Raw genomic sequence first — 20,994 nt, forward strand, 5'->3', positions numbered from 1 at the left:
GGACTCTTTATAATGAGCTCTTGAAAATGCATTAAGGGCATTTCACACCGAAAAACAAAACGTTGAGTTAAATTGATTCTAACCCTTGTAATTGGGAGGATGTGCATTAAACTGAGCTAAATATGTCATGCCGATCTGAAACTAATTTCGCCTGGTCTTTTTAATGCATGGTAATAATGTCTAATTAATTCCACCATGAGGACTGTGGCATGTAAGAACAAAGGAGGGGGATTTTTTAACAGATGACAGCGGGAACATTCTGGTCAGACTTTCACAGGCACTCCAGCACCAGAAGGGAAGCACAGTGAGAGCTCATGAGTGCTAATAAACTCTTCTGGACCATCACATATGAGAGGGTGAGGAGCTGGCCAGGCCCTGGCTCCCAGGCCCGCCTTACTTTTGGAAGGCACTCGGAGATTGGACAGCACCACGGCCATGGGGTCCGCCTGCACCTTCAGGATATACTCAGCGACGGTCTCGTAATCCAGCGGCTTGGCGGTGGAGATGACGCCAGTCTGGTTATTCACTTTGAAATCTCCTGAAACAATAAAGGAAAAAAAAAAAAAAACAATACCATGATGACCGTGAGATCTGGTAACACTCAGTGGATTGACACTTTTGTAGAAAAACAGAACCCATACACACAGAACTATAAACATTGTATCTTCCTTCCCCTACGCTACCCTCTCAAGGAAGCACTGGACTTCAGTGCCATTTGGGCAAGTGGAAATCAATAGCATACCTACACCATAGGCTCTGAGTAAGGATAACACTCAGAATACCTACCATGCTTTTGTCACCCAGGAATGCCTCCTGCCTTGTTTTTTTCCTCCCATTCACAAACAATATCCTGCTATAGTTCAGCAGTAATTGCAGCCACACAATAGCAGGCATGGAATTTAAAGTAGAAAAACTTCCCAGGTCGCTGCGCAACCAGATAGCTGGAGAATAACTTCTCTGTGTCGCTATGCTAACATATCCGGCTCTGCTAACAGCACGGTAAGGGTGTTTTGTGAGTCATGGCAAACACATTATGTCTTCTCCTGATGTTTACTTGATGTCAATCAGTTGTTCAATTATGTGGGCGAGATTTAAAACAAGCCCTCATTGGCTAACTAAATTACCACCCGACATCAATGCATCATAAGTGGCCAATTATGGCTGGCTAAAAATATATTCAAACATGTGACAGGCTTGGCACCAAATAGGACATTTGAACCTGGCTTTGTAAATAAAAAAAAAACCCGTCATGGACATTTAGACATTTTTTGCTGAAGTCAACTGCAACAAATATCTTGCAACGTGTGGTATAAGTTCACTGCAGGCAAAATACTCCAGAGCTGATCTTGAATGCAAAATAAAAATGCTACTAGTACAGTGTAACGTGATTTATGTATTCTTTACTCACTTGTGCGCACTGTCTGAACACTATGAATGCCAGGGCACACATATGTAGATTCTGGCATTTCAGTCTTCATTGGACAATAGTCTGCTCACCACCATGCCCTGACATCAAGGAGAAAATACACCACCTTCTATACACAGACGTGCATTTTTTACTGTCCATATAGAGCAAAGGTTTAGAGTGGTGAGACAGATAACCTTCAGAACAGGTCTAGAAAAATGAAATATGCTTTGAACCTAATGTGGTACTCCACAGAAAAGATCAGTGAGAGAGTGTCATTCCTTCAGAGCCCATGAGTGTCTGACATTTCTCTGAGGCAGGGTGAGGAGTTACAGAAGGAGAAACTGATAATAGCTAGCTGGCAAGTCATATCTAATGGATAACACCGGGGTAACAAGCCCTGTTCAAGCAAGACAGCAGGCTTTCTGTAAGTTTATGATCAACTCTTGCCTTGCTGACTGCTTTCTCCCGTATGTTAAAATTTATAGAGCTGTGTCCTACAGATAAATTGACTCTATAGTACAAAGGGAGTAGTGTAAATACTGAAAAGAGAGGAAAGAAAGAGCCAGAATGGACCATGCGGATCTAAGGATCCCTTTCATTCCCAACGGCAACCGACTGTGGCGTATTGACAATGCAAAAAACGTGGTTCATATGGCAGTTCAAGTGGTGAGTGAGCTGAAGAACACTTTAATGAATTGTTGGTGTGGGGAAGGCATGGCCGTCTATTGGCAAATCACAATGGAGGGATGCTCCAGGGATGCAACAACACCCAGGGATGCAACAAAGGATTACAGCGAAGGCAATGCGATCAAAAGGAAGACAACAGCATCGGAAGAAAATAATGAATGAGCCAACTGGTGAACATTTTGTGTCAATAAAGAGTAACGAAACAATGATTCCATTGAGTTATGTTGTTACTCCTGAGAAATAACCAAACATATGGTAGATACATGTGTGTATATAGACAAATGTAACCAATTTTCGTTCATTTAACAATAGTGGTGTGAGCATACACAATATGTATATAGTCTGAATTTCTTTTAAATGATACTCTGAACTTGCTTAATTTAATAAAATGCTACTCTTCATTACCTTATCGTGTAATGAAAATAAATAAACCCTACACTAAAGAATCCATTCATAAAATTTTTAGTCATTTTAAGCCTTAAGGAAGGTGTCACATTTATGGCAGAAAGTAAGACATTTGGACTCTGATAACGGGCTAATCATAAGACATTGAGGCCTGCATATTGACAAACCAGTCCCACCCTGGATCCTCCTCCAGCAGGCAAGTGCTATTACTATTGGAACACACACCGCAAACTCCGCACGTCTGGTAAGCTTGCCAACTGTGTTGAAATGAAATAACAAAAAATGACTGTGCTGAGCAAGTTTGCTGACCGCACCATGATTTTCAATGGCAAGATTGGGCCCTCTCACAGTGAAACCTACTGGTGCTGATGGAAAGAGCAGGCCTGCTCATGCTGTAGTTACTGGACGTGGGCCTCCTGGTGCTGATTTTTGAGAGTGGGCCGCCTGGTGCTGATGAAAAACTAGGTCTCCTGGTACTGATGAAAAGAATGAGTCCTCTGGTGCTGATGGAAAATTGGGTCCCCTGGTGCTGATGAAAACAGTGGGCCTCTAGGTGCTGATATAACTGAGAGTGGTCCTCCTGGTGCCGATGTTACTGAAAGTGTGTCTACTGGTAGCATCATTAACTGTACTAAAGAAAAGGACCTCCTGTGGCCCCAGAACACTTTTGCCTTACTCTTATTCCCTCACTATGGTGACTTACTGTAAGGTCACAGCATTCAAAATGCAAAGGTTGAAAACTAAGCTAGGACTCATCAACAAGTGGATTAGCTTTCTGCAGATGGATCCCAGTACACCCGCACTGTAATTCCTCATTGCAGTGTGGCCCGCCGATGTGGTTATGCCGGGACACTTACCGCGCTCGTTCCCTCCCACAATGGAGTAGAAAACGGTCTGGTTTAAAGCAGCGGCCAGGATAACCCCAACCACCTGTCCCACAGGGGCGTTCTCACTCACAGGAGGGAACCTTTAAACACAGGAACAAAGGCACACAAAGTCAAACCCTTCCCTGAGCACAACATGCGAAATGCCTAAGTACAGAGACGTTAAGGTCTGCCAAGCCTGTCACTCTGAGACTGACCCTCATTTCTAGATTAACGCTCCCATGCTGATTCCCTTTCAATATTTGGTCCTGTCAGCACCAGGATTTGTACTGTCGCTTTCAAAAGATACATGGAGGACATGTGTTAGCATTACTGTGAATACATCACACATGCAGACAATTTATTAAACTTTACTGTCAACAGATACAGAGAAGACTGCCTAAGCAATGAACGAACAGGGCACATGTAAAAACTACAATTTACACTGTAAATGCATGTACTGTGTGTGTGTGTGTGTGTTTTTATGAGCTTTATGTTATTCCACCACTAGGCTAAATTACACACGCTCTATTGAAAAATGACAGCATATTCTTGCTGAAAAAAGCAAATTCATTCCACATAATACATAATTCCCCACAAACAAAATGATATCATCAATACAGACTAGATGTGTAATAGCGGTCAAGCCTGAATTACACAATCATAAAATGGAAATGGCTACTATCCTGAACTGAGGAATGTATCTTTTACTATGGTTGGAAATTGCATAATTAATAATATCCTAAATGTTCTTTTTTTGCAATCATGGGTGAATCAGTGGGGACCTGTATATATTTGCATTGTTATTAAACCATCAGTCACACCATGCACATGCCATGCATGCAATATATGGGTATGAAAGATTTTATTTCCAGTTAATAAACGAGTTTGCATCCCCTTTAACTGCAGACCAGTGGTCCTTGGCTAAGACAGTAGGTCTTGACTGGCTGCATCTTTGCAAACCGGCCCTAGTGGTTAGAACAGGTCTCAGGAAGTATACTGCTGTTAGCCATTGTTATTTGTTAGGGTAGACTCCTAAAGCTTAATATTTTCAGTAAAAAATAATAAAAGATTTAAAAAATAACAGATAGATGACTGTTAAGCTTGATCAAACAGTATAAACATTTTACTTTAGAGATGCTGTTATCCAGAGCGACTTACGTACTTTACAAATGATCCATTCATTTAAGTTAATTTAAGTTAAGTACCCTGTAAAACGGCACAACAGCAGTGATCCACCTGAGAATCAACCATTGAGTTACAAGGCCTGTGGTACTGTGTACCACTGTGCCATCCTGCTGCTCAATATACTGGTGAGTTTCAGCCCTGCAAACCTATGAATACTTGTGTAGACCGTGAGGTCAGAACAAGCCATACCATTTATTTCATATGTGGACATGGTATGACTATGTAGCTGTTTATTTCCCAACAAACCTATCAGAAGTAAGTGAGCCATCACACATTTTTTTATGAATACCCCTCTATACACTATAAGTCTGTGATATTTTGTTTTGCATTAACACCAGAAGGGAGTAGCTTGCAATTATGTACAGTTTTCACAGTTTGAAGAAAGAGCTGGATAATCCTGCCTAAAAATGATACAAACTGATTATGACAAATGCTACAGTGCAGGCATATATAGTATGTCTAGTTTGTCTAGATTAAAAAAAAAAAACAATAGAAAGATGAATTTGGCAGACAGTGATTTTCCATTCAGACTCAGAGCTTCAATTACCATGCAACATTATCTTTAAAATAATGGCTGAATGATGCAGCAGTACTACTGTACTATCATTGCTATGTCAAAAAGCAGTCCAACCTGCATTCATATTAAAATTTAAAAGAAGCTTGGCTCAATACCGGTTACCATGGAAATGACTGAACCCATAAATCGTATGCACTCTACTTTACCATGTGACAGACAGATTGAATGAAGTTCATAATGTCATTTAGTGTGACAATACACTAGTGTTTGTTATTATTATTATTATTATTATTATTATTAATAATAATAATAATAATAATAATAATATCTAACATTCTCTATTTCTGTTGTTTAAAATACTGTTGCAACATCTTACAGCATCTCACAGTGTAAGTAAAGTAGCAAAATGTTGACTTCCATATTTATGATCACAAAAATGACTAAGTTGCCTGCTGTTTTTCCTATCTCTTATGGACTTTGGGCTTTTTCCCCACACCAGCTCACGACTGTTTATAACATGATAATAAGATAAGCCTGCAGGTGTAACAAATGTTAAAGTCACCCTCCTCTCAAGGGTTTAGTCTTTTACAACGGCCAGCCTTGTAAAACTGACTTGATGAAAGAGATCCCCTGGCATGCAATGGTTTCACACAGTGAAAATGAAGGTCAAGCCGGTGTGCGTCTAAAAGAGAAGATAACAGCCTCCTTTCTCTATTATCACCTCTTCTGTTTTACAAGTGTCTGCACCACCATAACAATGTAAGAGAGAAAACTCGGTCTCCACTTTGTTTAACAGTGCAAGTGTAAGCTTTTATGCACTGATGGCACCTTCTGAACTCTCAACAACACGCTTTGACTAATTCGAATGTGCTGCGGAACTTTACATTTCTTAAGACTTTTGCCTTTGAGAAAGACATTCATGGGAATAATTTTTTGAGTGGGTGTTCAAAACACAATGCCCATTCTCCCAGCCTCCCTGATGCTGTTAATGCTTATTGGTTGACCGAATCAAGTAAACAAATACTCCAAATGGGAGTGAAAAAAAACAATAGATATTGCAAAGGAAACTGTTTTATTGCAATGGATTATTTATTCATGTAAATACCAGAAACTTCCATCCTTCAGCCATACTGCAATGTAACAAGATAAACGGTTGAAAAGAGCGGACTGTCAATTTTGCTCCTCAATTTTTATGATAATAATATCACTGAAACAAATGCATTTATTGAAAAGTTATCTCCTTAATGAACAGCTGGGATTATCTGGATTTAGACAGGATGTGGCTGGGAATCTTAAGAGGAATTGCTGCCGCCTGGAGCCGGCTGAAAGTGACCTGGAAGAGACATTGTGCTGCCAGTGAAAGAGGGGAGGTCTCTGAGGGAAAGTAAGAGCATAAAGCCTGGTTTAACTGGTCAAGACACACACCATGAGGAAGACACGGGCTTCAGGATGTGGCAGAGGGAAGATGTGAGGAGAGAAGATCTCTGGGGGGGAAAGAGGATGTCAGTACTGGGCCGACTGAAGTCTTGGGGGAGTCGCTACCAGATGAAAAGCATGGATCAGGATGAAGACAGACACGTCTGGGGAGAGCTAGACCTGCCAACAGGCGGGGCATGAAAAGAGGAAAGGGAATGGAAAGTAACCATTTCTAGACGGGGAAAGTGACGTAACTACTGCAACCAAGAGTGTTGTGTGTTTGTTTGTGTGTGTGTGCGTGTGTGTGTGTGTGTGTGTGTGTGTGTGTGTGTGCTTGTGTGTGTGTGTGTGCATGTGTACTGAAGTATTAATTGCTGTAGTATGACAGCTATAGGGAGGTGGCACTGGGGCAGAGCGGCTGCTTCTGTGTCTGTTTCACATCCACACAGTAGCTGCTGTCTGTCCAGAACTCGATGTGCAGCTAAAGGCCAGAACTGCTGTAGGACCTTGGGCAGCAGTAGCTGTACTCCCAGGCACTCGCAGATGAAGTTGGTTTAGGTGTGGCACTTTGCTTTTTATTAAATAAATGCTTTTATGTAGGGGGCCTGGGACGCAGACTGTGGCTGCAGTGACTGTCACTGGTCGAAAACCTGCTTTGCATTTGATTCCTGTTGGACTGGCAGACAGCGGAACAACTCCCCTCTTCAGAACACACAGGACCGTTTTGAGATTTTGTTTTGTCATAGTTTGTCCTTCTTCCTATACCCCATAGGAAGAGCAGCCACAGGCCTTCTGGTGAACACGTTGTTGTCCAGTCACGAATCTGCACCTGTGGTGAGTTCTCTGAACTTAAGTGGTTACGCGTTGTCACATGCAAACACATTTTTAGTTGATTCATTTTTAGTTGATGTTATTTTGTTGATTTTATGTTTATTTATGGTAAAGATACAGGGTCCTTAGTTAATATGCAATTCAACAGACTATTAAGCTTTCGTTCTTCAAATGTGTAAGGTGTAGCCACTTAGCTAGCGGGCTGAAAATATAAGCAGGAGCTAGCCAGAGATGATAGGTTTGTATAACGACAGCTGATTGTAAATAGAAAAGACAGGCCACAACGTTCAGGCCTACGTCTTAACGTTGCCAGATTTTGTATAATGCAAAGCTGTTTTTAAATCCAAAATGATGCATTTGAAAAATGTCTCAAGGAAAGGTAGCTTAAAGGGTAGCCATGACATAATTTAAATCATGATTTCAACCTTTAACAAGGTACACTTGATGGTATTTGACAACAAAAGCATAGATGATTGCATGTGCTGCACAGTTTGGACATAAAAATGGCCTCAAACCTTTGTCTTATAACAAGTTTTCATATTTCATCAGTGAGTTTTTTCAGAGAAGCCTCACGCTGAATACAAACTAAGCCAATGATGTTAAACACCAAGGACGTCTTGCCTCCTTGCTCTCGAAGTGACCCCGCACTGCGTGTGAGATCTCGCTTCATAGGGCGTTCCTTTACATGAATATATCAATCTAGGTATCTCCATAATGAACCACGCTGTGAAGGCAGGACCGTGACCCGCTCACAGTGCAGAAAGTTCACAGTAAGCCTGTCTATGAAAGTCTTCCTCAGAGCAGACCACAAAATGCAAGATGGAAACAGCCTCCCAAACAGACACAGCTTTCTGTGTGCAATACTCAAAGCTAAACCAAGGTAGAGGTCCATTCACTGTTCAAAAAAAAACACTTTAGCTGATTTTTCTTCTCTTTGGGCAGTCACTCTGCTTTTTAGTTTTGTGCAAGTACTCTATGTGAAATAGAAAAAAATCACAGTATTAACAACAAAACAACAACAATGATGATAATATGAAACCGGTGCCAATTACCTTTTCCCTCCTACATTTTCTTTCAAATCATATGGCATTTCAGCATTCATTGTTTTTCCTTCCTCTCTCCCATTAAAACGCTGCTACATTCCACATTTAATCTTACCATGTTTCTGATCTTTCTGCCCAACAGTATACATAAACAAAAGAGGCCTGTCTGAACAAATATAAAAAAACCCCAACCCATAACGGTAAAGAACAGGTTTAATTACCAAGCAACTCAACTGAGTATTTCTGGACAAAAATAGCACTTTTACCAAGGGGCTACACCAAATTAGGCCAAATTCTCTATACTTGCTGACAAGCTCTCCCACACTTAATGTCTCAGGAACTATCAGGCAATATAAGGACAAATGAGAATTATGACCCCCCCCCCCCGTGAACACCCAGCGAAGCCAGAACAAAGTGTCTCCCAAAAATATAACCCCACATTGTCAATCCACTTCCAAAAGCATCTGGCTCCTGCCCTCACAGTGGGGTAAGGGGTGTTTAACATTCTTCTGACCACTTCCGAATCCTCCTTTTTCCCTATGTATAGGACCTCCACCTGCATTACTGACACACATCACAGCATTCATCCTTATTCTGGCATTACAAACCATACATTCACTACATTCACTTATCCATTCATACAACTGAGAATTTTCAGAACAGCAGGCGGTTCATAACCAACTGTCTCTTAACAAGTCCAGCACCTTTATCACCACGCCAGGGAAGAGTGCCCAGTATAAGGGTAGAGATTCAGCAAAGACTAAGATACAGCACACCTTGGAACTAGATGGCCACCTCGGGGTTAAAATACAGGTCTCTAAGCACATGAATATGTACAGCCTTACTCACGAATATATTCTAGTTGAGACCCCCAGAGATTTATTCAAAAACAAAAGACATTATACATGGCTACTCTTTCTTTAAAAGCATCAGTAAATGAGAACAGTTCACTGTTCCACTGAAAAGTGCTCAATTCAAATTTTGCCATGAACTGACCTGAAGCATGAATACTGTGCAACACAGGTTTTGAATGGGGCTGCTGCTTAGTTTTATTCTCAAAGTGGATGGTTGCAACCCATCTAACTAAATATAAAATTAAATAAAGATCCCATTGTTCAAGTTCAAAGGGGCTTAGAACTGAACACTGACTCCTTTCAGAAAAAAAGTTGCACTGACCTGCACTTTGTCATTCCTTTTAAGACTCCTGTGTAAAGCTGGTGGAAAGAAAGACCACTGAAATTGGCTTTGCAAGGAGAATCTTTCAGGCAGCAGGATTAAGACTGGACCTTGAAATCCTATATGACCTGTGCTCTGTATGACCTGTGCTGACTGCAAGCTAATTTGCCAGTCTCACACAAGATCTTGGACACATCTCGCATGAGGTTGAGCAGGAATCGGCTACATTTTTGCTGTATGCCCAACCAGTCTAAAACAAAAAAAAAAATCACCAGAACACCACGGTCTTCTGCCTGCTCTCTGAAAGTGAACACCTGAGAGGATTATCGCAGAGGTAGGGCTCTCCTTACAGCTATAAAGACCTGATTTGTCTCTGATGATCGCTGTATGTGCAATTTGCTTGCAGTTTTGCTATGCAAGAACACGCTGGGAGAGAAGGCCTGGGTCTCTCCTTCACCCCAGTAATCCCCCCTGACATTCCTCAATGAGAGCCTCCCGCCAGCTGAGGCCGGAGCTGTGTTTGTGCAGATAACACTCAGAATACTCAATCCCTCTCCCTATCCTGACACTCCTCTAACGCTTGCTCCAGACAAGCAGACAGTTAAGTGGGGGAGAGTAATGAGGTCTGGACAGTAATACTGCTATCAGAGCTCCTTTCATTTAAATTTCATTTGTTTTTTTTTTTTTGTTCCTTTTCTTTTCTGTGGTCATTTTAACCTCAGGCACTTGCCGACCACAAGAAATATCTACACAAACTAGATAGTACATTAATGCTCATGCTTTATCCCTGCTGTGCAAAAATGGTATTTTCTGTAAAACACATTCATAACAGTGATAATGACCCCTTCAATACTCCAGGCCCTAAAGTATTTGAGGCCCTGGCTTTGAAGCTCAGCAGTACTGCAAGGACTTCAGTATTCAAGCCCTTACAGTATCTAAGTATTTGAAGCCTTACAGTATTTAGGGCCCTGTGTCTGAAGCCCTGTATTTGCATCTGCTCCTGCAAGTGACTTTGGTCTTTCAGAATGATGTCACGCTCTGGGGTTGATGGGCCCTCAACAACATTGAAGTCATTCATAACATGCTGGAATCCTACACACACGTGGCAAACCCGCGGGCAACCTAGAGGGTCACGTGACAATGCAGCGCTGCCAATTCGTAGAGGAGAGGGAACTCGTTGCCCTCCCTGGCACGGATTGGTGCTGACACGCCCACGCACCTCTCGTCAACCCGCTCATCACTCAGCTGTGCGGCGTTCCGCGATTGCAGACAGCTGTACAAGCATGGGAGAGCGGCTGCCCTTGAGAGACTTAATCTGGTGCCTTCGCTTCATACTCTCGCTCTGCTCTCTCCCTCCCTTTCTCTGATCTGCAATATATAGCCGGCGCCCCAGAGAACAGAAACCTCAGTGCTCGGTCGAGTTCTTGTTCAGTTCTCGCCGCCTCTAACCAATGCTTTCCATCTGCGCCAAGGAAGATAACATCATGCCCGCCCTAGTGCCAGCCAAAGCTGCTCTTGGGTCCTTGAGTTCCCCTGGATAAAAACTGAGACGACTAAAGACAAAAGGACAGTGCGATTATTATGTATTGACGTGTTGGTCAGTCTTGTAATGGTTAGTGCCCCTGTCACATGAGCGACTGTGTGAACATATATTTGTTTTCAGTGTAAACTGAAAAATTTAACATTCTTCCAACAAAAAAAGTTAATAAATTGTTGAAAGCAGTTTTTTACATTAGTATGTATAAATATAGACTATTTATGAAATCACAGACTCAAAGAATCCATCTGCTTTTTACAGAGCAACAAAATTTGATGGTGTTTAAAATTAAAAGCTTTCTTTGAAACTTTAATGGAATATTTGCCAGAACAGTGCTTAGAATGCAAAGCTCAGAATAGAGCCAGGCCATCAAACTAATGAGAGAATTTACACATTGTGAGACAGCAAGGGTTTCATTGAAGTTCAAGTAAAAAAAAAAAACAGAACTAGGAAAACTGAATATTGACATTACCTTAATACATATCAAAAATCCGCTGTGAATACATAATCCTTTCATATAAAGTCAACAGAAAAAAAAACAATTTCACAGCTGAACAGGTGGTAACATCCACAAAACTGTTTTTCCAATAATGACAAAAGAATTCAATTTATAATAAAAACACATACAAAAACTAAGGAAAACTAAAACTAAAAATGATTCTCCACAAGGGATAGTGATTCAGTTATGTCACATGACACATATTGTGCCTTGTGTGTGATGCCGAATGGGCAGCTGTGGCGCGCACGCGCACACACACACACACACACACACACACACACACACACACACACACACACACACACACACACACACAGTTTCCTGTCATGTGTTCGACTGGGCTCACCCTGCAGAAATGATCCCACCACTGCTTACCTACTTAAGATTCACCAGCACAATCAACCGCACTCTGTGGGAACTTTACATAGGGGAAGGTGTTTCAACAGTGCTTTCTGACACATCTACTGACTGCTGTGAAGCTCAGCCGTCTGAACAGCAGGCTAACAGAAGACTCTCCATCCAAAGCTAAACGCCACCTCCTCCCTCATCCCACTGTGATGCCTGACAGTGAAACCACACACAAAAAAAACACCTTTAGAAGTTTCAGAAAACTTAGTGGAATATTAGGCATTGACCTTTTCAAGGTAACGCTGGTATTAGCATTGTGGTTCAGCCTTTAAAGTTCTTGCAAAACAAAAGGTGTACTTTGGAGGTCATGACCTGCTACAGCTTCATCTAATTCTTGAAAGAATTTCAAACATAATAACCCAAAGCATATATCATGTATGGAATTGAGACAAAACAAACAAAGACTGTGGAAGGCTATGAAAGCATCTGCAAATAACAAACTTATCTGTACCTCAATAAAGGGAAAAAGGAAACACATTTATCTGATGAAGGAGAGAGATACTGTCTAGGGTAGTCTGCATATCTATTTGGTTGGGTCAAAGTTTCTGTGTAGGTTGCGTCAGAATTTGTGTAGGTGGGTCCACACATCAGTTTATCTGTGTAGGGTCAGAATATCTGTGGATGTAGGTCAGTGTGATCTGTACAATTGGGTCAGTGTATCTCTGCAGGAGGTTCAGTACATCTGTGTAGGCTGGGTCAATGCGGCTCTGTAGAGGAGCCAGTACACATCAGGGATAGAAAAAGGTAACAAAGATGTAAAAAAAAAAAAAATCAAAGCTACAGCTGACTTAATGAGAGAGGCTGATTAATTACTTAAAGCGGAGGTTCTCTGCCAAACATACTGTTCAAGTTTCTGAAGTGAGAAACCTTAAGTTAAAAGCAACATCCTCAAGCCCCAATCGCATGGATTTTTTTTTTCCATCTTTCAAGGATGTCGATGGCCATTATTTATGGGTTAGGGTGATTTCTAAACCATCTTCAAACTAGTATTGTGCGTATCACAGAAACAGTAATGGGATCAATACTTACACATGAGAACAAAGAATGACTCTTTTATTGGATGCAGAAACTGTCAAAAAAAACATTTTATCAACAAACTCCTCTGCTTACTGCATAATGAAATAAAGTAAAATTGCTCTAAATTTCAGTAAAGTTAAAGGTAGAAAGGCTTTCAACAAACACTGCATAATGGAATCAACCCCAAAGATATTCTATTATAGCAGGCAAGGGATATCGGACTGAGCCACTGATAATATAATAACCACCAGAACACAGCTACCAGAAGGCCTGAAATTTGCACTGTCATTCTTTGTGCAGATCTATAACTATATTAGCCTTTTTCCTTCTGTAGTTTTCAGTACAATATTACCTAATGAAAAAATAAAAACAGCTTATGACTCCTGAAGTTTTATTTTCTGTAAAATTACACACATTACACATTTCATATAGGGAAATATATGTCTATAAAATACATATTTCCTAAATTATTCTGCACTACAGAGGAGGATTGGAAAGCTAAATATATCTTAACGTCTTAATTGTATGCACTGCTGTTAATTAAGTCATACCAAGGAACAACTGGAAACACGTTAAGGTGGCTTTGTATTGCTCCTTTAAATACCGCTGTAATGCGAATGCTGTGTTTGTTTGTGTGACCCCAAGGCTGAACTGCTTTACACAAACAGGCAGCGGCTGCATACTAATTTTCCAGGTGCGCTCCCCGAGAGAGGCTGACCTGACCTTTAATTACAGACACTGCACATTCAGGGCTCCCATGACAGCAGGCTTTTACCATTCAGGTAATTAAACCTGGCTGTTTCTGGGCACAAAAAGCATAGAAGATGATGCTCATCAAATCACTGTCTTTTCAGAGGAATTTCCAAGGAAACAGCTGAACAAAAAATCGGTGTGGAGTTAAAAATACACTTAAACCACCAAAGGATCCATTAGTCAGTTTAATCATTTTTCTCTCTCAGGTGAAGGCTGTCTGCTTTGAGATGTCCACCTGCCCTGAGACCTGAGGCCTGAACCCAAGATGTCCACCTGTCAGTGTTCCAGAATAGCACACTACAGCCACCTGCAGCCATGGCAGCCACTGTAGAACTGAGATGCTCGACATCCATCAGCCATGGGGCTATCCCAAAAACCACCCCATCATTGAACAAGCAACACCCCAGTAGCCTGCTGCCGATTGTTTCCAGAACCATTAACAGACTGCTAATTTATTTCTGATGATTTCCACACACCTCACAATATATGTGCATACTATTTATTTTTGTACTTAAATATTTTACTGGAGTTTTACTCAATGACCACTTTGTAAGGCATCAGGAAATCATTTTCAGTTTTCCACTGAAAACTGGCCCTTGGGTGTTTTCTGATTCCCTCAAATCAGAAATTTGAAATCAGATGCGCTATATTATTCAATTAATTAATGTTGTCTGAGTAAAATATACCTTGCATTACAGCATGGCCTGTATTTACAACACAGTTCAGACTGAAGTACTCCTAGAGCTGTTCTCTAAAAAGAAATAAATACTCAACCTCCATATCTCCATAAAATTAAAGTAGAATTTAATTTGCATAATGTTCATACAATATAATGGGACCCCAGTCTCAATCCAAAAGAACCTGTTCAATCAATATATAATTTTCCAAGCTAATTACACAGTAGACATGAAGATGCAAGTTAGATGCAATTTTCTGCGTGAATTATGTTAATAATTTCATGTTAAAATTATATTAATAATTTAAATGAAGGAAATGAAATAAAAAATAAGCTCAAAGAGGGGTTGAGCTCAGTGGTTGAGACTTTGCTGGCACTTTTGCGCTGTAGTGATAAAATATTACTGCCTTTCACTGCCATGGGCACGGCACAGAGAGTGAGTGATTGAGTGAGCGAGTCACATGACCCTCGCTAGGGCTGCTTCCTCCTGTCATAGTGGAGGGGGAAAAAAAAGTGTCTTGAGACCTAAATTTCCTGTTTGAAACACCTGGTAAAATTGGGTTTTATAAACCTCTCCAGGGCAATGTGATGCCTCTGTAACTGTCAAATCAGTTGTGAAGAGCACACTATAATAATCCCTGATGTCTACTTTAAGACAAATTAGTATGCTGGACACTATATTCCCCTCAGCTATATATTTGATGCATTCTCTGGCAGAATTTTTTTCAAGTCAAATTTCAGTGTTACTTGTGACACTGTCATATTAAAAACGGAGCGATAAAAACACGTAATAAACAGCAGCTACATGCAAACGATAGAAAAACAAATAAAACACCGACATGAAAATACAACTTTTCACAAAGGGTTGTATGATCTAACGTCATATCAGCACAAAAAGACACTTCATTTTTAAAACGATGCTGAAACTGTACTGGCAATATTTCACCAGTTCGTCTCTTCTTAACCATAATCTCCTCCCAGAAAATGTTTGCTCTGACAGCTGATTTCATCTTCTCTTGCCCTTCGGAAGAGATGAATGACTGCACAGAGGGATGACCTAAGGTGAACCCAGGCCTGTAGCTGTATTTGTATCTTCAGGGTTGAAGACTTTCAGCACAGTCCAGGCAGCTCTCTATGGCACTCTACAAACACAATATGTCACATGATCTCAGTGGCAGTAAGCCACAACATGCTTCGTATGTTTAATAGCCACTCCTCGCCCTGATCCTTTGACTTTGACGTTGAATCTATAGACTTTATTAACGAGATGAAACAGGTGTGTCTAATGTGAACAGTCGGCTTTTTGACAAGAACAACAGCCCCTTTATATATTGTTTGATTTCTTTACTGACTTTCATGCACAGTGGAAATTAGAGGGGCAATTACTGTTACTCTAAAATGAAAATATCACATGGCCAATATTGTTTTTTATGGTCAACAGGAATGAAGAGTAAATAATATCTACAGTGATGTTTACTATCAATATGTTGAATCAACAGTCTTCATATCGCTGAGTTAATGTGTACTTTCGATGTTGTATGCAAATGTTTCATTTTTTCCAATTTTAAACAGCAATTTTCTGTCATTTCTACAACCACTGAAAAAAGATATATTATTAATTACACCATGAAAATTTACAGACAAGCACTTTGTATCTGTATTGAACAGAAAAAAAAAAAAAAGTTGTGCATGTAATTCATGCAACAAGTTCTAATAAAATCACTCTGCTTGGCCTAAGATTAACCAAAGTTTTAAGTACAGACAGAATTTTTTTCATTTCCCTTTAGTTAATGGAAGAAATCTAACAGTTTTGTTTTTTTTTTCATTTGTAAAAGGCCTGCTGGTACAATGGAGCGGGTTGCCATATTTAACAGGCTCCGAGTGTTTGTGGATTCCTTGTGAAAGTTCAGCAGATGATTAGTTATTGAGCGTCCCAGAGTGAGAAAGGGGGGGGGGTGCTCCATCCTCAGGTCGGGAGGCAGATCGGTCCGGCCTGCCGGCCCGTTCCCTCCCGCTGAGGAGGGGAGCAAACACCTGGCTAATGTGTCCACCGGCAACAATTAACATTTGACTCACCACTGTGTTCGATAGACATTGTCATTCCCTCCCAGCCAGGGCACCGCTATCAACTCCGACCTTCTGCCGCAGCGTAGGACATGGCATTAATTCAAAACCTAATCTAGGACCCTTCATCTCCCCGTGTCACTGTCTGTACTGCACTGATCAATCAGCAGATAAGGCTGGCTTTTAAAGGGGATAACATACACATATCTCTGTGCTTAGCTGACACTTAACTGTTATCCTTGTCTCCGCTGGTGAATAAGACGCTCTGCGAGAAGCAACTCTCGTGTCATCCCAGCAGATACGGTTTAGCTTTATTTACAGCATGCAGCCGAGAGGTTTATCATCTCTCCTCCCCATACGCAATAAAAAAAAATCCATTCCATATGGAGAAATTTTCTAATTTTCTAACTCTTCTATCTGAAATGACATTTCATTTTGGTAAAAAAGAAGTTTGAATAAAGGTTCCATTTAATCTCAAAAAGGAATCAGAAACAGAACAGAACTGGTGAGGTACAAGGCTCAAAGCCACAATGCATATTACATCAATTTTTCAGGTAGTGCCAAATTTTTTTTTTTTTTTACAACCAAAAAAATAAATAAATAAATGAATAATGATCCAACAGTTTTAACAGTTTTCCTAATGACATCCATATTGTAAACCCATGTAAAAGCATTGTGGAAATGTTATTCGGGCAGAGGTGCTGGTATAATAGAACAGCAGAAATCCCTATGCTTTCCAGTAACAAAATCAATAATGACTACTAAATGGTGCACAACTTCTAAATAGTAACTACTACAGAGGCCATGAGGGCAGATTTGATTATCCCAGAGCACAACACATCAAACATCTAATTTAGCTATCACAGGTTATTAATGAACTCTGAGAGAAAGTGCTCTATCCTTTGAGAAAACCACTTTGTGGTGTAGTGTACACTTGCAGCACATTGCTTTGAGCTATTATACATATTCATAAATGTTCCCTCATTAGGGATTCTATGAAATAGAGTGCATAACTCACTGACATTTTCATTAGTGCCTCTACTAGGTGCTTTTTGCCAAAATATTACTTCACCTTCAGCACCGCCTTCCTCATTTCCTTTAGCTAATATACTTCAAGACAATTACCAAGAAACAAATGAACACCTGAAGCATTCTGGTCAAAAGGGAGGTCCACCCACAAAAAGCCTGCTGTGAAAGCTACATCTACTGTTTGAAGGAGAGCTAAATAAAACACATATAACAATATAACAACACATCAGCCAAAGCTGCACAACTCTAAACATTACTCATTAAGCCAGTATAATCAGTGTACTGAGTTGTCTTTTCCCTAAAGTCAGGTCGTCCTAAACAGCTCTTTACCTGTACTCCTCTTGGGTGAAGATGGGGATTACTGAAGGCTGAAGAACAGTGATTTCAACAACCGTCCTGTTCATCTTTACAGGCTCCCCATCATCGTAGGCAATGACAACCAGCTGTCAGCAACAAAATATAGGAAAAGCCTTCATATCATGAACACAATTTATAGGAGATAGCAACAGCTGATCACATTTAATCACTCTTTACTTTACCTCCTGTGTCACAAGAGAGGCACTAAATGCATCAGTTATAGTATTAATGCTAAAGGTTACATTTAAGACCATGCTTACTCCAAAGGCCACATCCATTATCAGACATACTGTAAATGTCACATTCGTTACCATACTTTTTCTAAAGGTCACATCTGCTATTGCACTTGCTCCAAAGGTTACTTCTGTGATTTTTAATTATTTAAAAGTCACGGTCATTAATGAACTTACTCTATAGGTCACATTTTCCATTACACGTACTCTGAAGGTCACATCAGAGATCGAACTTACTCTACAGAGCATATCAGTGAATGTACTTACTCTGAAGGTCACGGCAGTGGTTGTACTGGCTCTGAAGGTCACAGCAGTGATTCAATGCTCGCAGCAGAGATTGTACTTACTGTATGCGGCACATCACAGTGAATATACTTACTCTGAAGGTGACACTGGGTTCTTCGTTGAGATTGACCTTGGTGATGACTCTGCCGGACTCCTCCTCCACGTCGAAGATGCTGCCGCTGTAGAGAGACTGTTCCAAATCCACTCTGTATCGAACCCAGCTGGCGGGGGTCCCCTGGGGGAGCAGCAGGCGTGGTAATCTCAGTCTCCCTGCACTTTCTCCACATGCCCCACCCTCCTGAAGCACACAGTCCCCCTTTCTGATTCAGACTCGGCAAAAGCCAGTGAGCGCATGTCAGTCAGGGTTTCAGAGATCTCTACCCACAACAACCAGCACGCTCCCTCGTAACTGCCTTTCAGGTCCTGTTGCCTGCTGCTTGCCTGATCTTCCGCCAGAGGGCCCTTCTTCCTGTCTGTGCCTTGCCCAAATTAGTTAAATGTTTTTCATCTGTGTGTAGTTAGTCTAGTCATGTGTTTTTTGTTCTATATAAGCCCTGCCTGTGTCTTTGTTCAGAGATCAGTCTTGAGCTACCCTGCCCTGTGTGCTTTCCTGTGCCCTAAGTTTGGTTGTTTCTAGTCACTAAGAAAGATTCTTTGTCTTTTATAATCCATCTGTGTTTTTGTGTGATCTCTGCATCCGGATTCCTCCTGCTCAACTGTTACAGACCAGGCTCCAAAAACTGGGAACCCTGGTCTATTTTCAGGGAGTCTTTGAAATCAGAACTCTTGGTCCAAGCCATCTTGCTCTCCAGGCATGAGCACTGCAACTCTCTTCTGGCTTGACACCCAGCTAGCAGACATCTCTGGCTGACTGAGAGTGCAGCTGCCCCTGACTGATCTACAAACCAGCAACCTCTCCTCATGTCTCTATCTGCTCTGGTGCAGATAAAATTCAAAACTCTCTTTCTAGCCTTCTGAGCAGTATCAAAAATGGCTCCCTCATATTTAAAATCTACAAACACACCTTATACTCATGTCAGATTACCCTGCCCTCTTACTTTGGTCTAGTAGTCCCTTCCTGAATGGGTTGTCTAGTTCAAGCCCTTTCTTTACCCTGGCAGAGAGTGGCGGAAAGAGCTCCTCAAAACTCTCAGAGCAGCAGGACCGCTGTCCATTTTTCCGCTCCCTAAACTATGACCCTTCGCTCTCCTCACACTCTGGTAAAAGAGCTAGCTGTAAAACTAATGGTGGTTTAAAGATTAAAAATAAAAGCCTGATGGCACTTCAGGCTTTTGTAGCCACAGAAGCACAGTGGTAAACACATTTTAGCAGCACAGGTACAAACCTGGTGCTGGAAAATTGGCAGCAATAACCAGAGATTATGCACCTTATGACTACTCTTATTTCCTTTGTGGCAATGTTTCCCATAATGGCACTATACTTCAAGGATGGCACAAATCACTCAGTATCTATGTGGCTACTTGCCAAACCCTATTGAATGCACTTTTTGTAAGCTGTTCTGGGTAATTTTGTCTGCCAAATGAAAAACGTACATGTATACAGCATGCACTGTACATACATACCGTTTACTGTATGTATCTATAAATGTCTGACTACACTTTATGACAAAACTAAAAGATATGTAAGTTATTATACACAAGTCTGTCTGCTAATCAGATGAAAAACAAAAATGGTATCAGAATATAATTTTGGCAACCCCACTCTGAATGCATAGGAATGGATGGTCCTTGATGAAACAAGATAGGCACTGGTAAAATTAAATTCAAAACAGTATAAATCTGCTTCATTCCATCTGGCTATGAATGCAAATGCTCAAATGGTACATTTGCAGATTTGGCAAAAGATGGCCTAAGCTTTTTGACTTTTTTTTTAAGCTGACACTCCATGGAACTGACATCATGCTTAGTAAATCTATTTATCTTTTTAGAGTGAATAGGTTGGCACTCCTGCGGCAGTTCCTAGTTTCAGAGGGCCTAAGGCTGCGACCGCCCAGGGCGTACAGTGTCACCAGGTGGGAAGAGATAATACAGAGATAATTTAGAGGCTGCAAGGAAAGATGCCCCTGGAGACGCCGGCTCGAAAAACCCATCTTCCAGCAGCATAAAACTCTCAGCAAATGCTCCCTGATTCAGGAGGCTTTGGTGTGAAGTCCAAAAAATCAGAGCTTCACGACAGGAAGAGACAGATAGACATACATCCACGAAGAGATTGTGAGATTTCTCTACAGTATAAAAAAATCTCTAAACATTTTTCAGCTAGAAAGAGAATATTGTACGTATTTATCTCATTTTCCTTTAACTTTTACTTGAATATTCATGAAAAAAGACATACATGGAATCCTTTACAATAGAAGGAATTGTCCTGGAGTCAAACATTTCAACAAACTAGAAAAAGTTATTTGAATACTGCTGGAACTTTACTTGAATATCTAGGTCTACACTGTTTCTGACAGGCTTTCACTGACTATATATAAATGCAAAATAAGGAAAGAAACATACTGTTTCAATATCTGAACATGAAAAGAAATCAGCTGCAGTGAAACAATACTTGTCTGGTGCCCATTTTTTGGATGATTTTGAAT

At 40.8% G+C, this 20,994-nt stretch overlaps 1 protein-coding gene across 1 annotated transcript in view; it reads right to left on the bottom strand.

The window, feature by feature from the left end:
• The window catches only part of LOC118790297 (protocadherin-15-like), a 205,604-nt gene that overhangs the window by 24,761 nt on the left and 159,849 nt on the right, over window positions 1-20,994 (bottom strand). Inside the window, 4 exon segments of the mRNA XM_036547202.1 lie at window positions 398-538; window positions 3,358-3,467; window positions 17,848-17,960; window positions 18,487-18,627. Of these exon segments, the coding sequence (XP_036403095.1) occupies window positions 398-538; window positions 3,358-3,467; window positions 17,848-17,960; window positions 18,487-18,627 (505 nt within the window).

Source organism: Megalops cyprinoides, chromosome 15 (genome assembly GCF_013368585.1).
Source record: "Megalops cyprinoides isolate fMegCyp1 chromosome 15, fMegCyp1.pri, whole genome shotgun sequence".
Lineage (NCBI taxonomy): Eukaryota > Metazoa > Chordata > Actinopteri > Elopiformes > Megalopidae > Megalops > Megalops cyprinoides.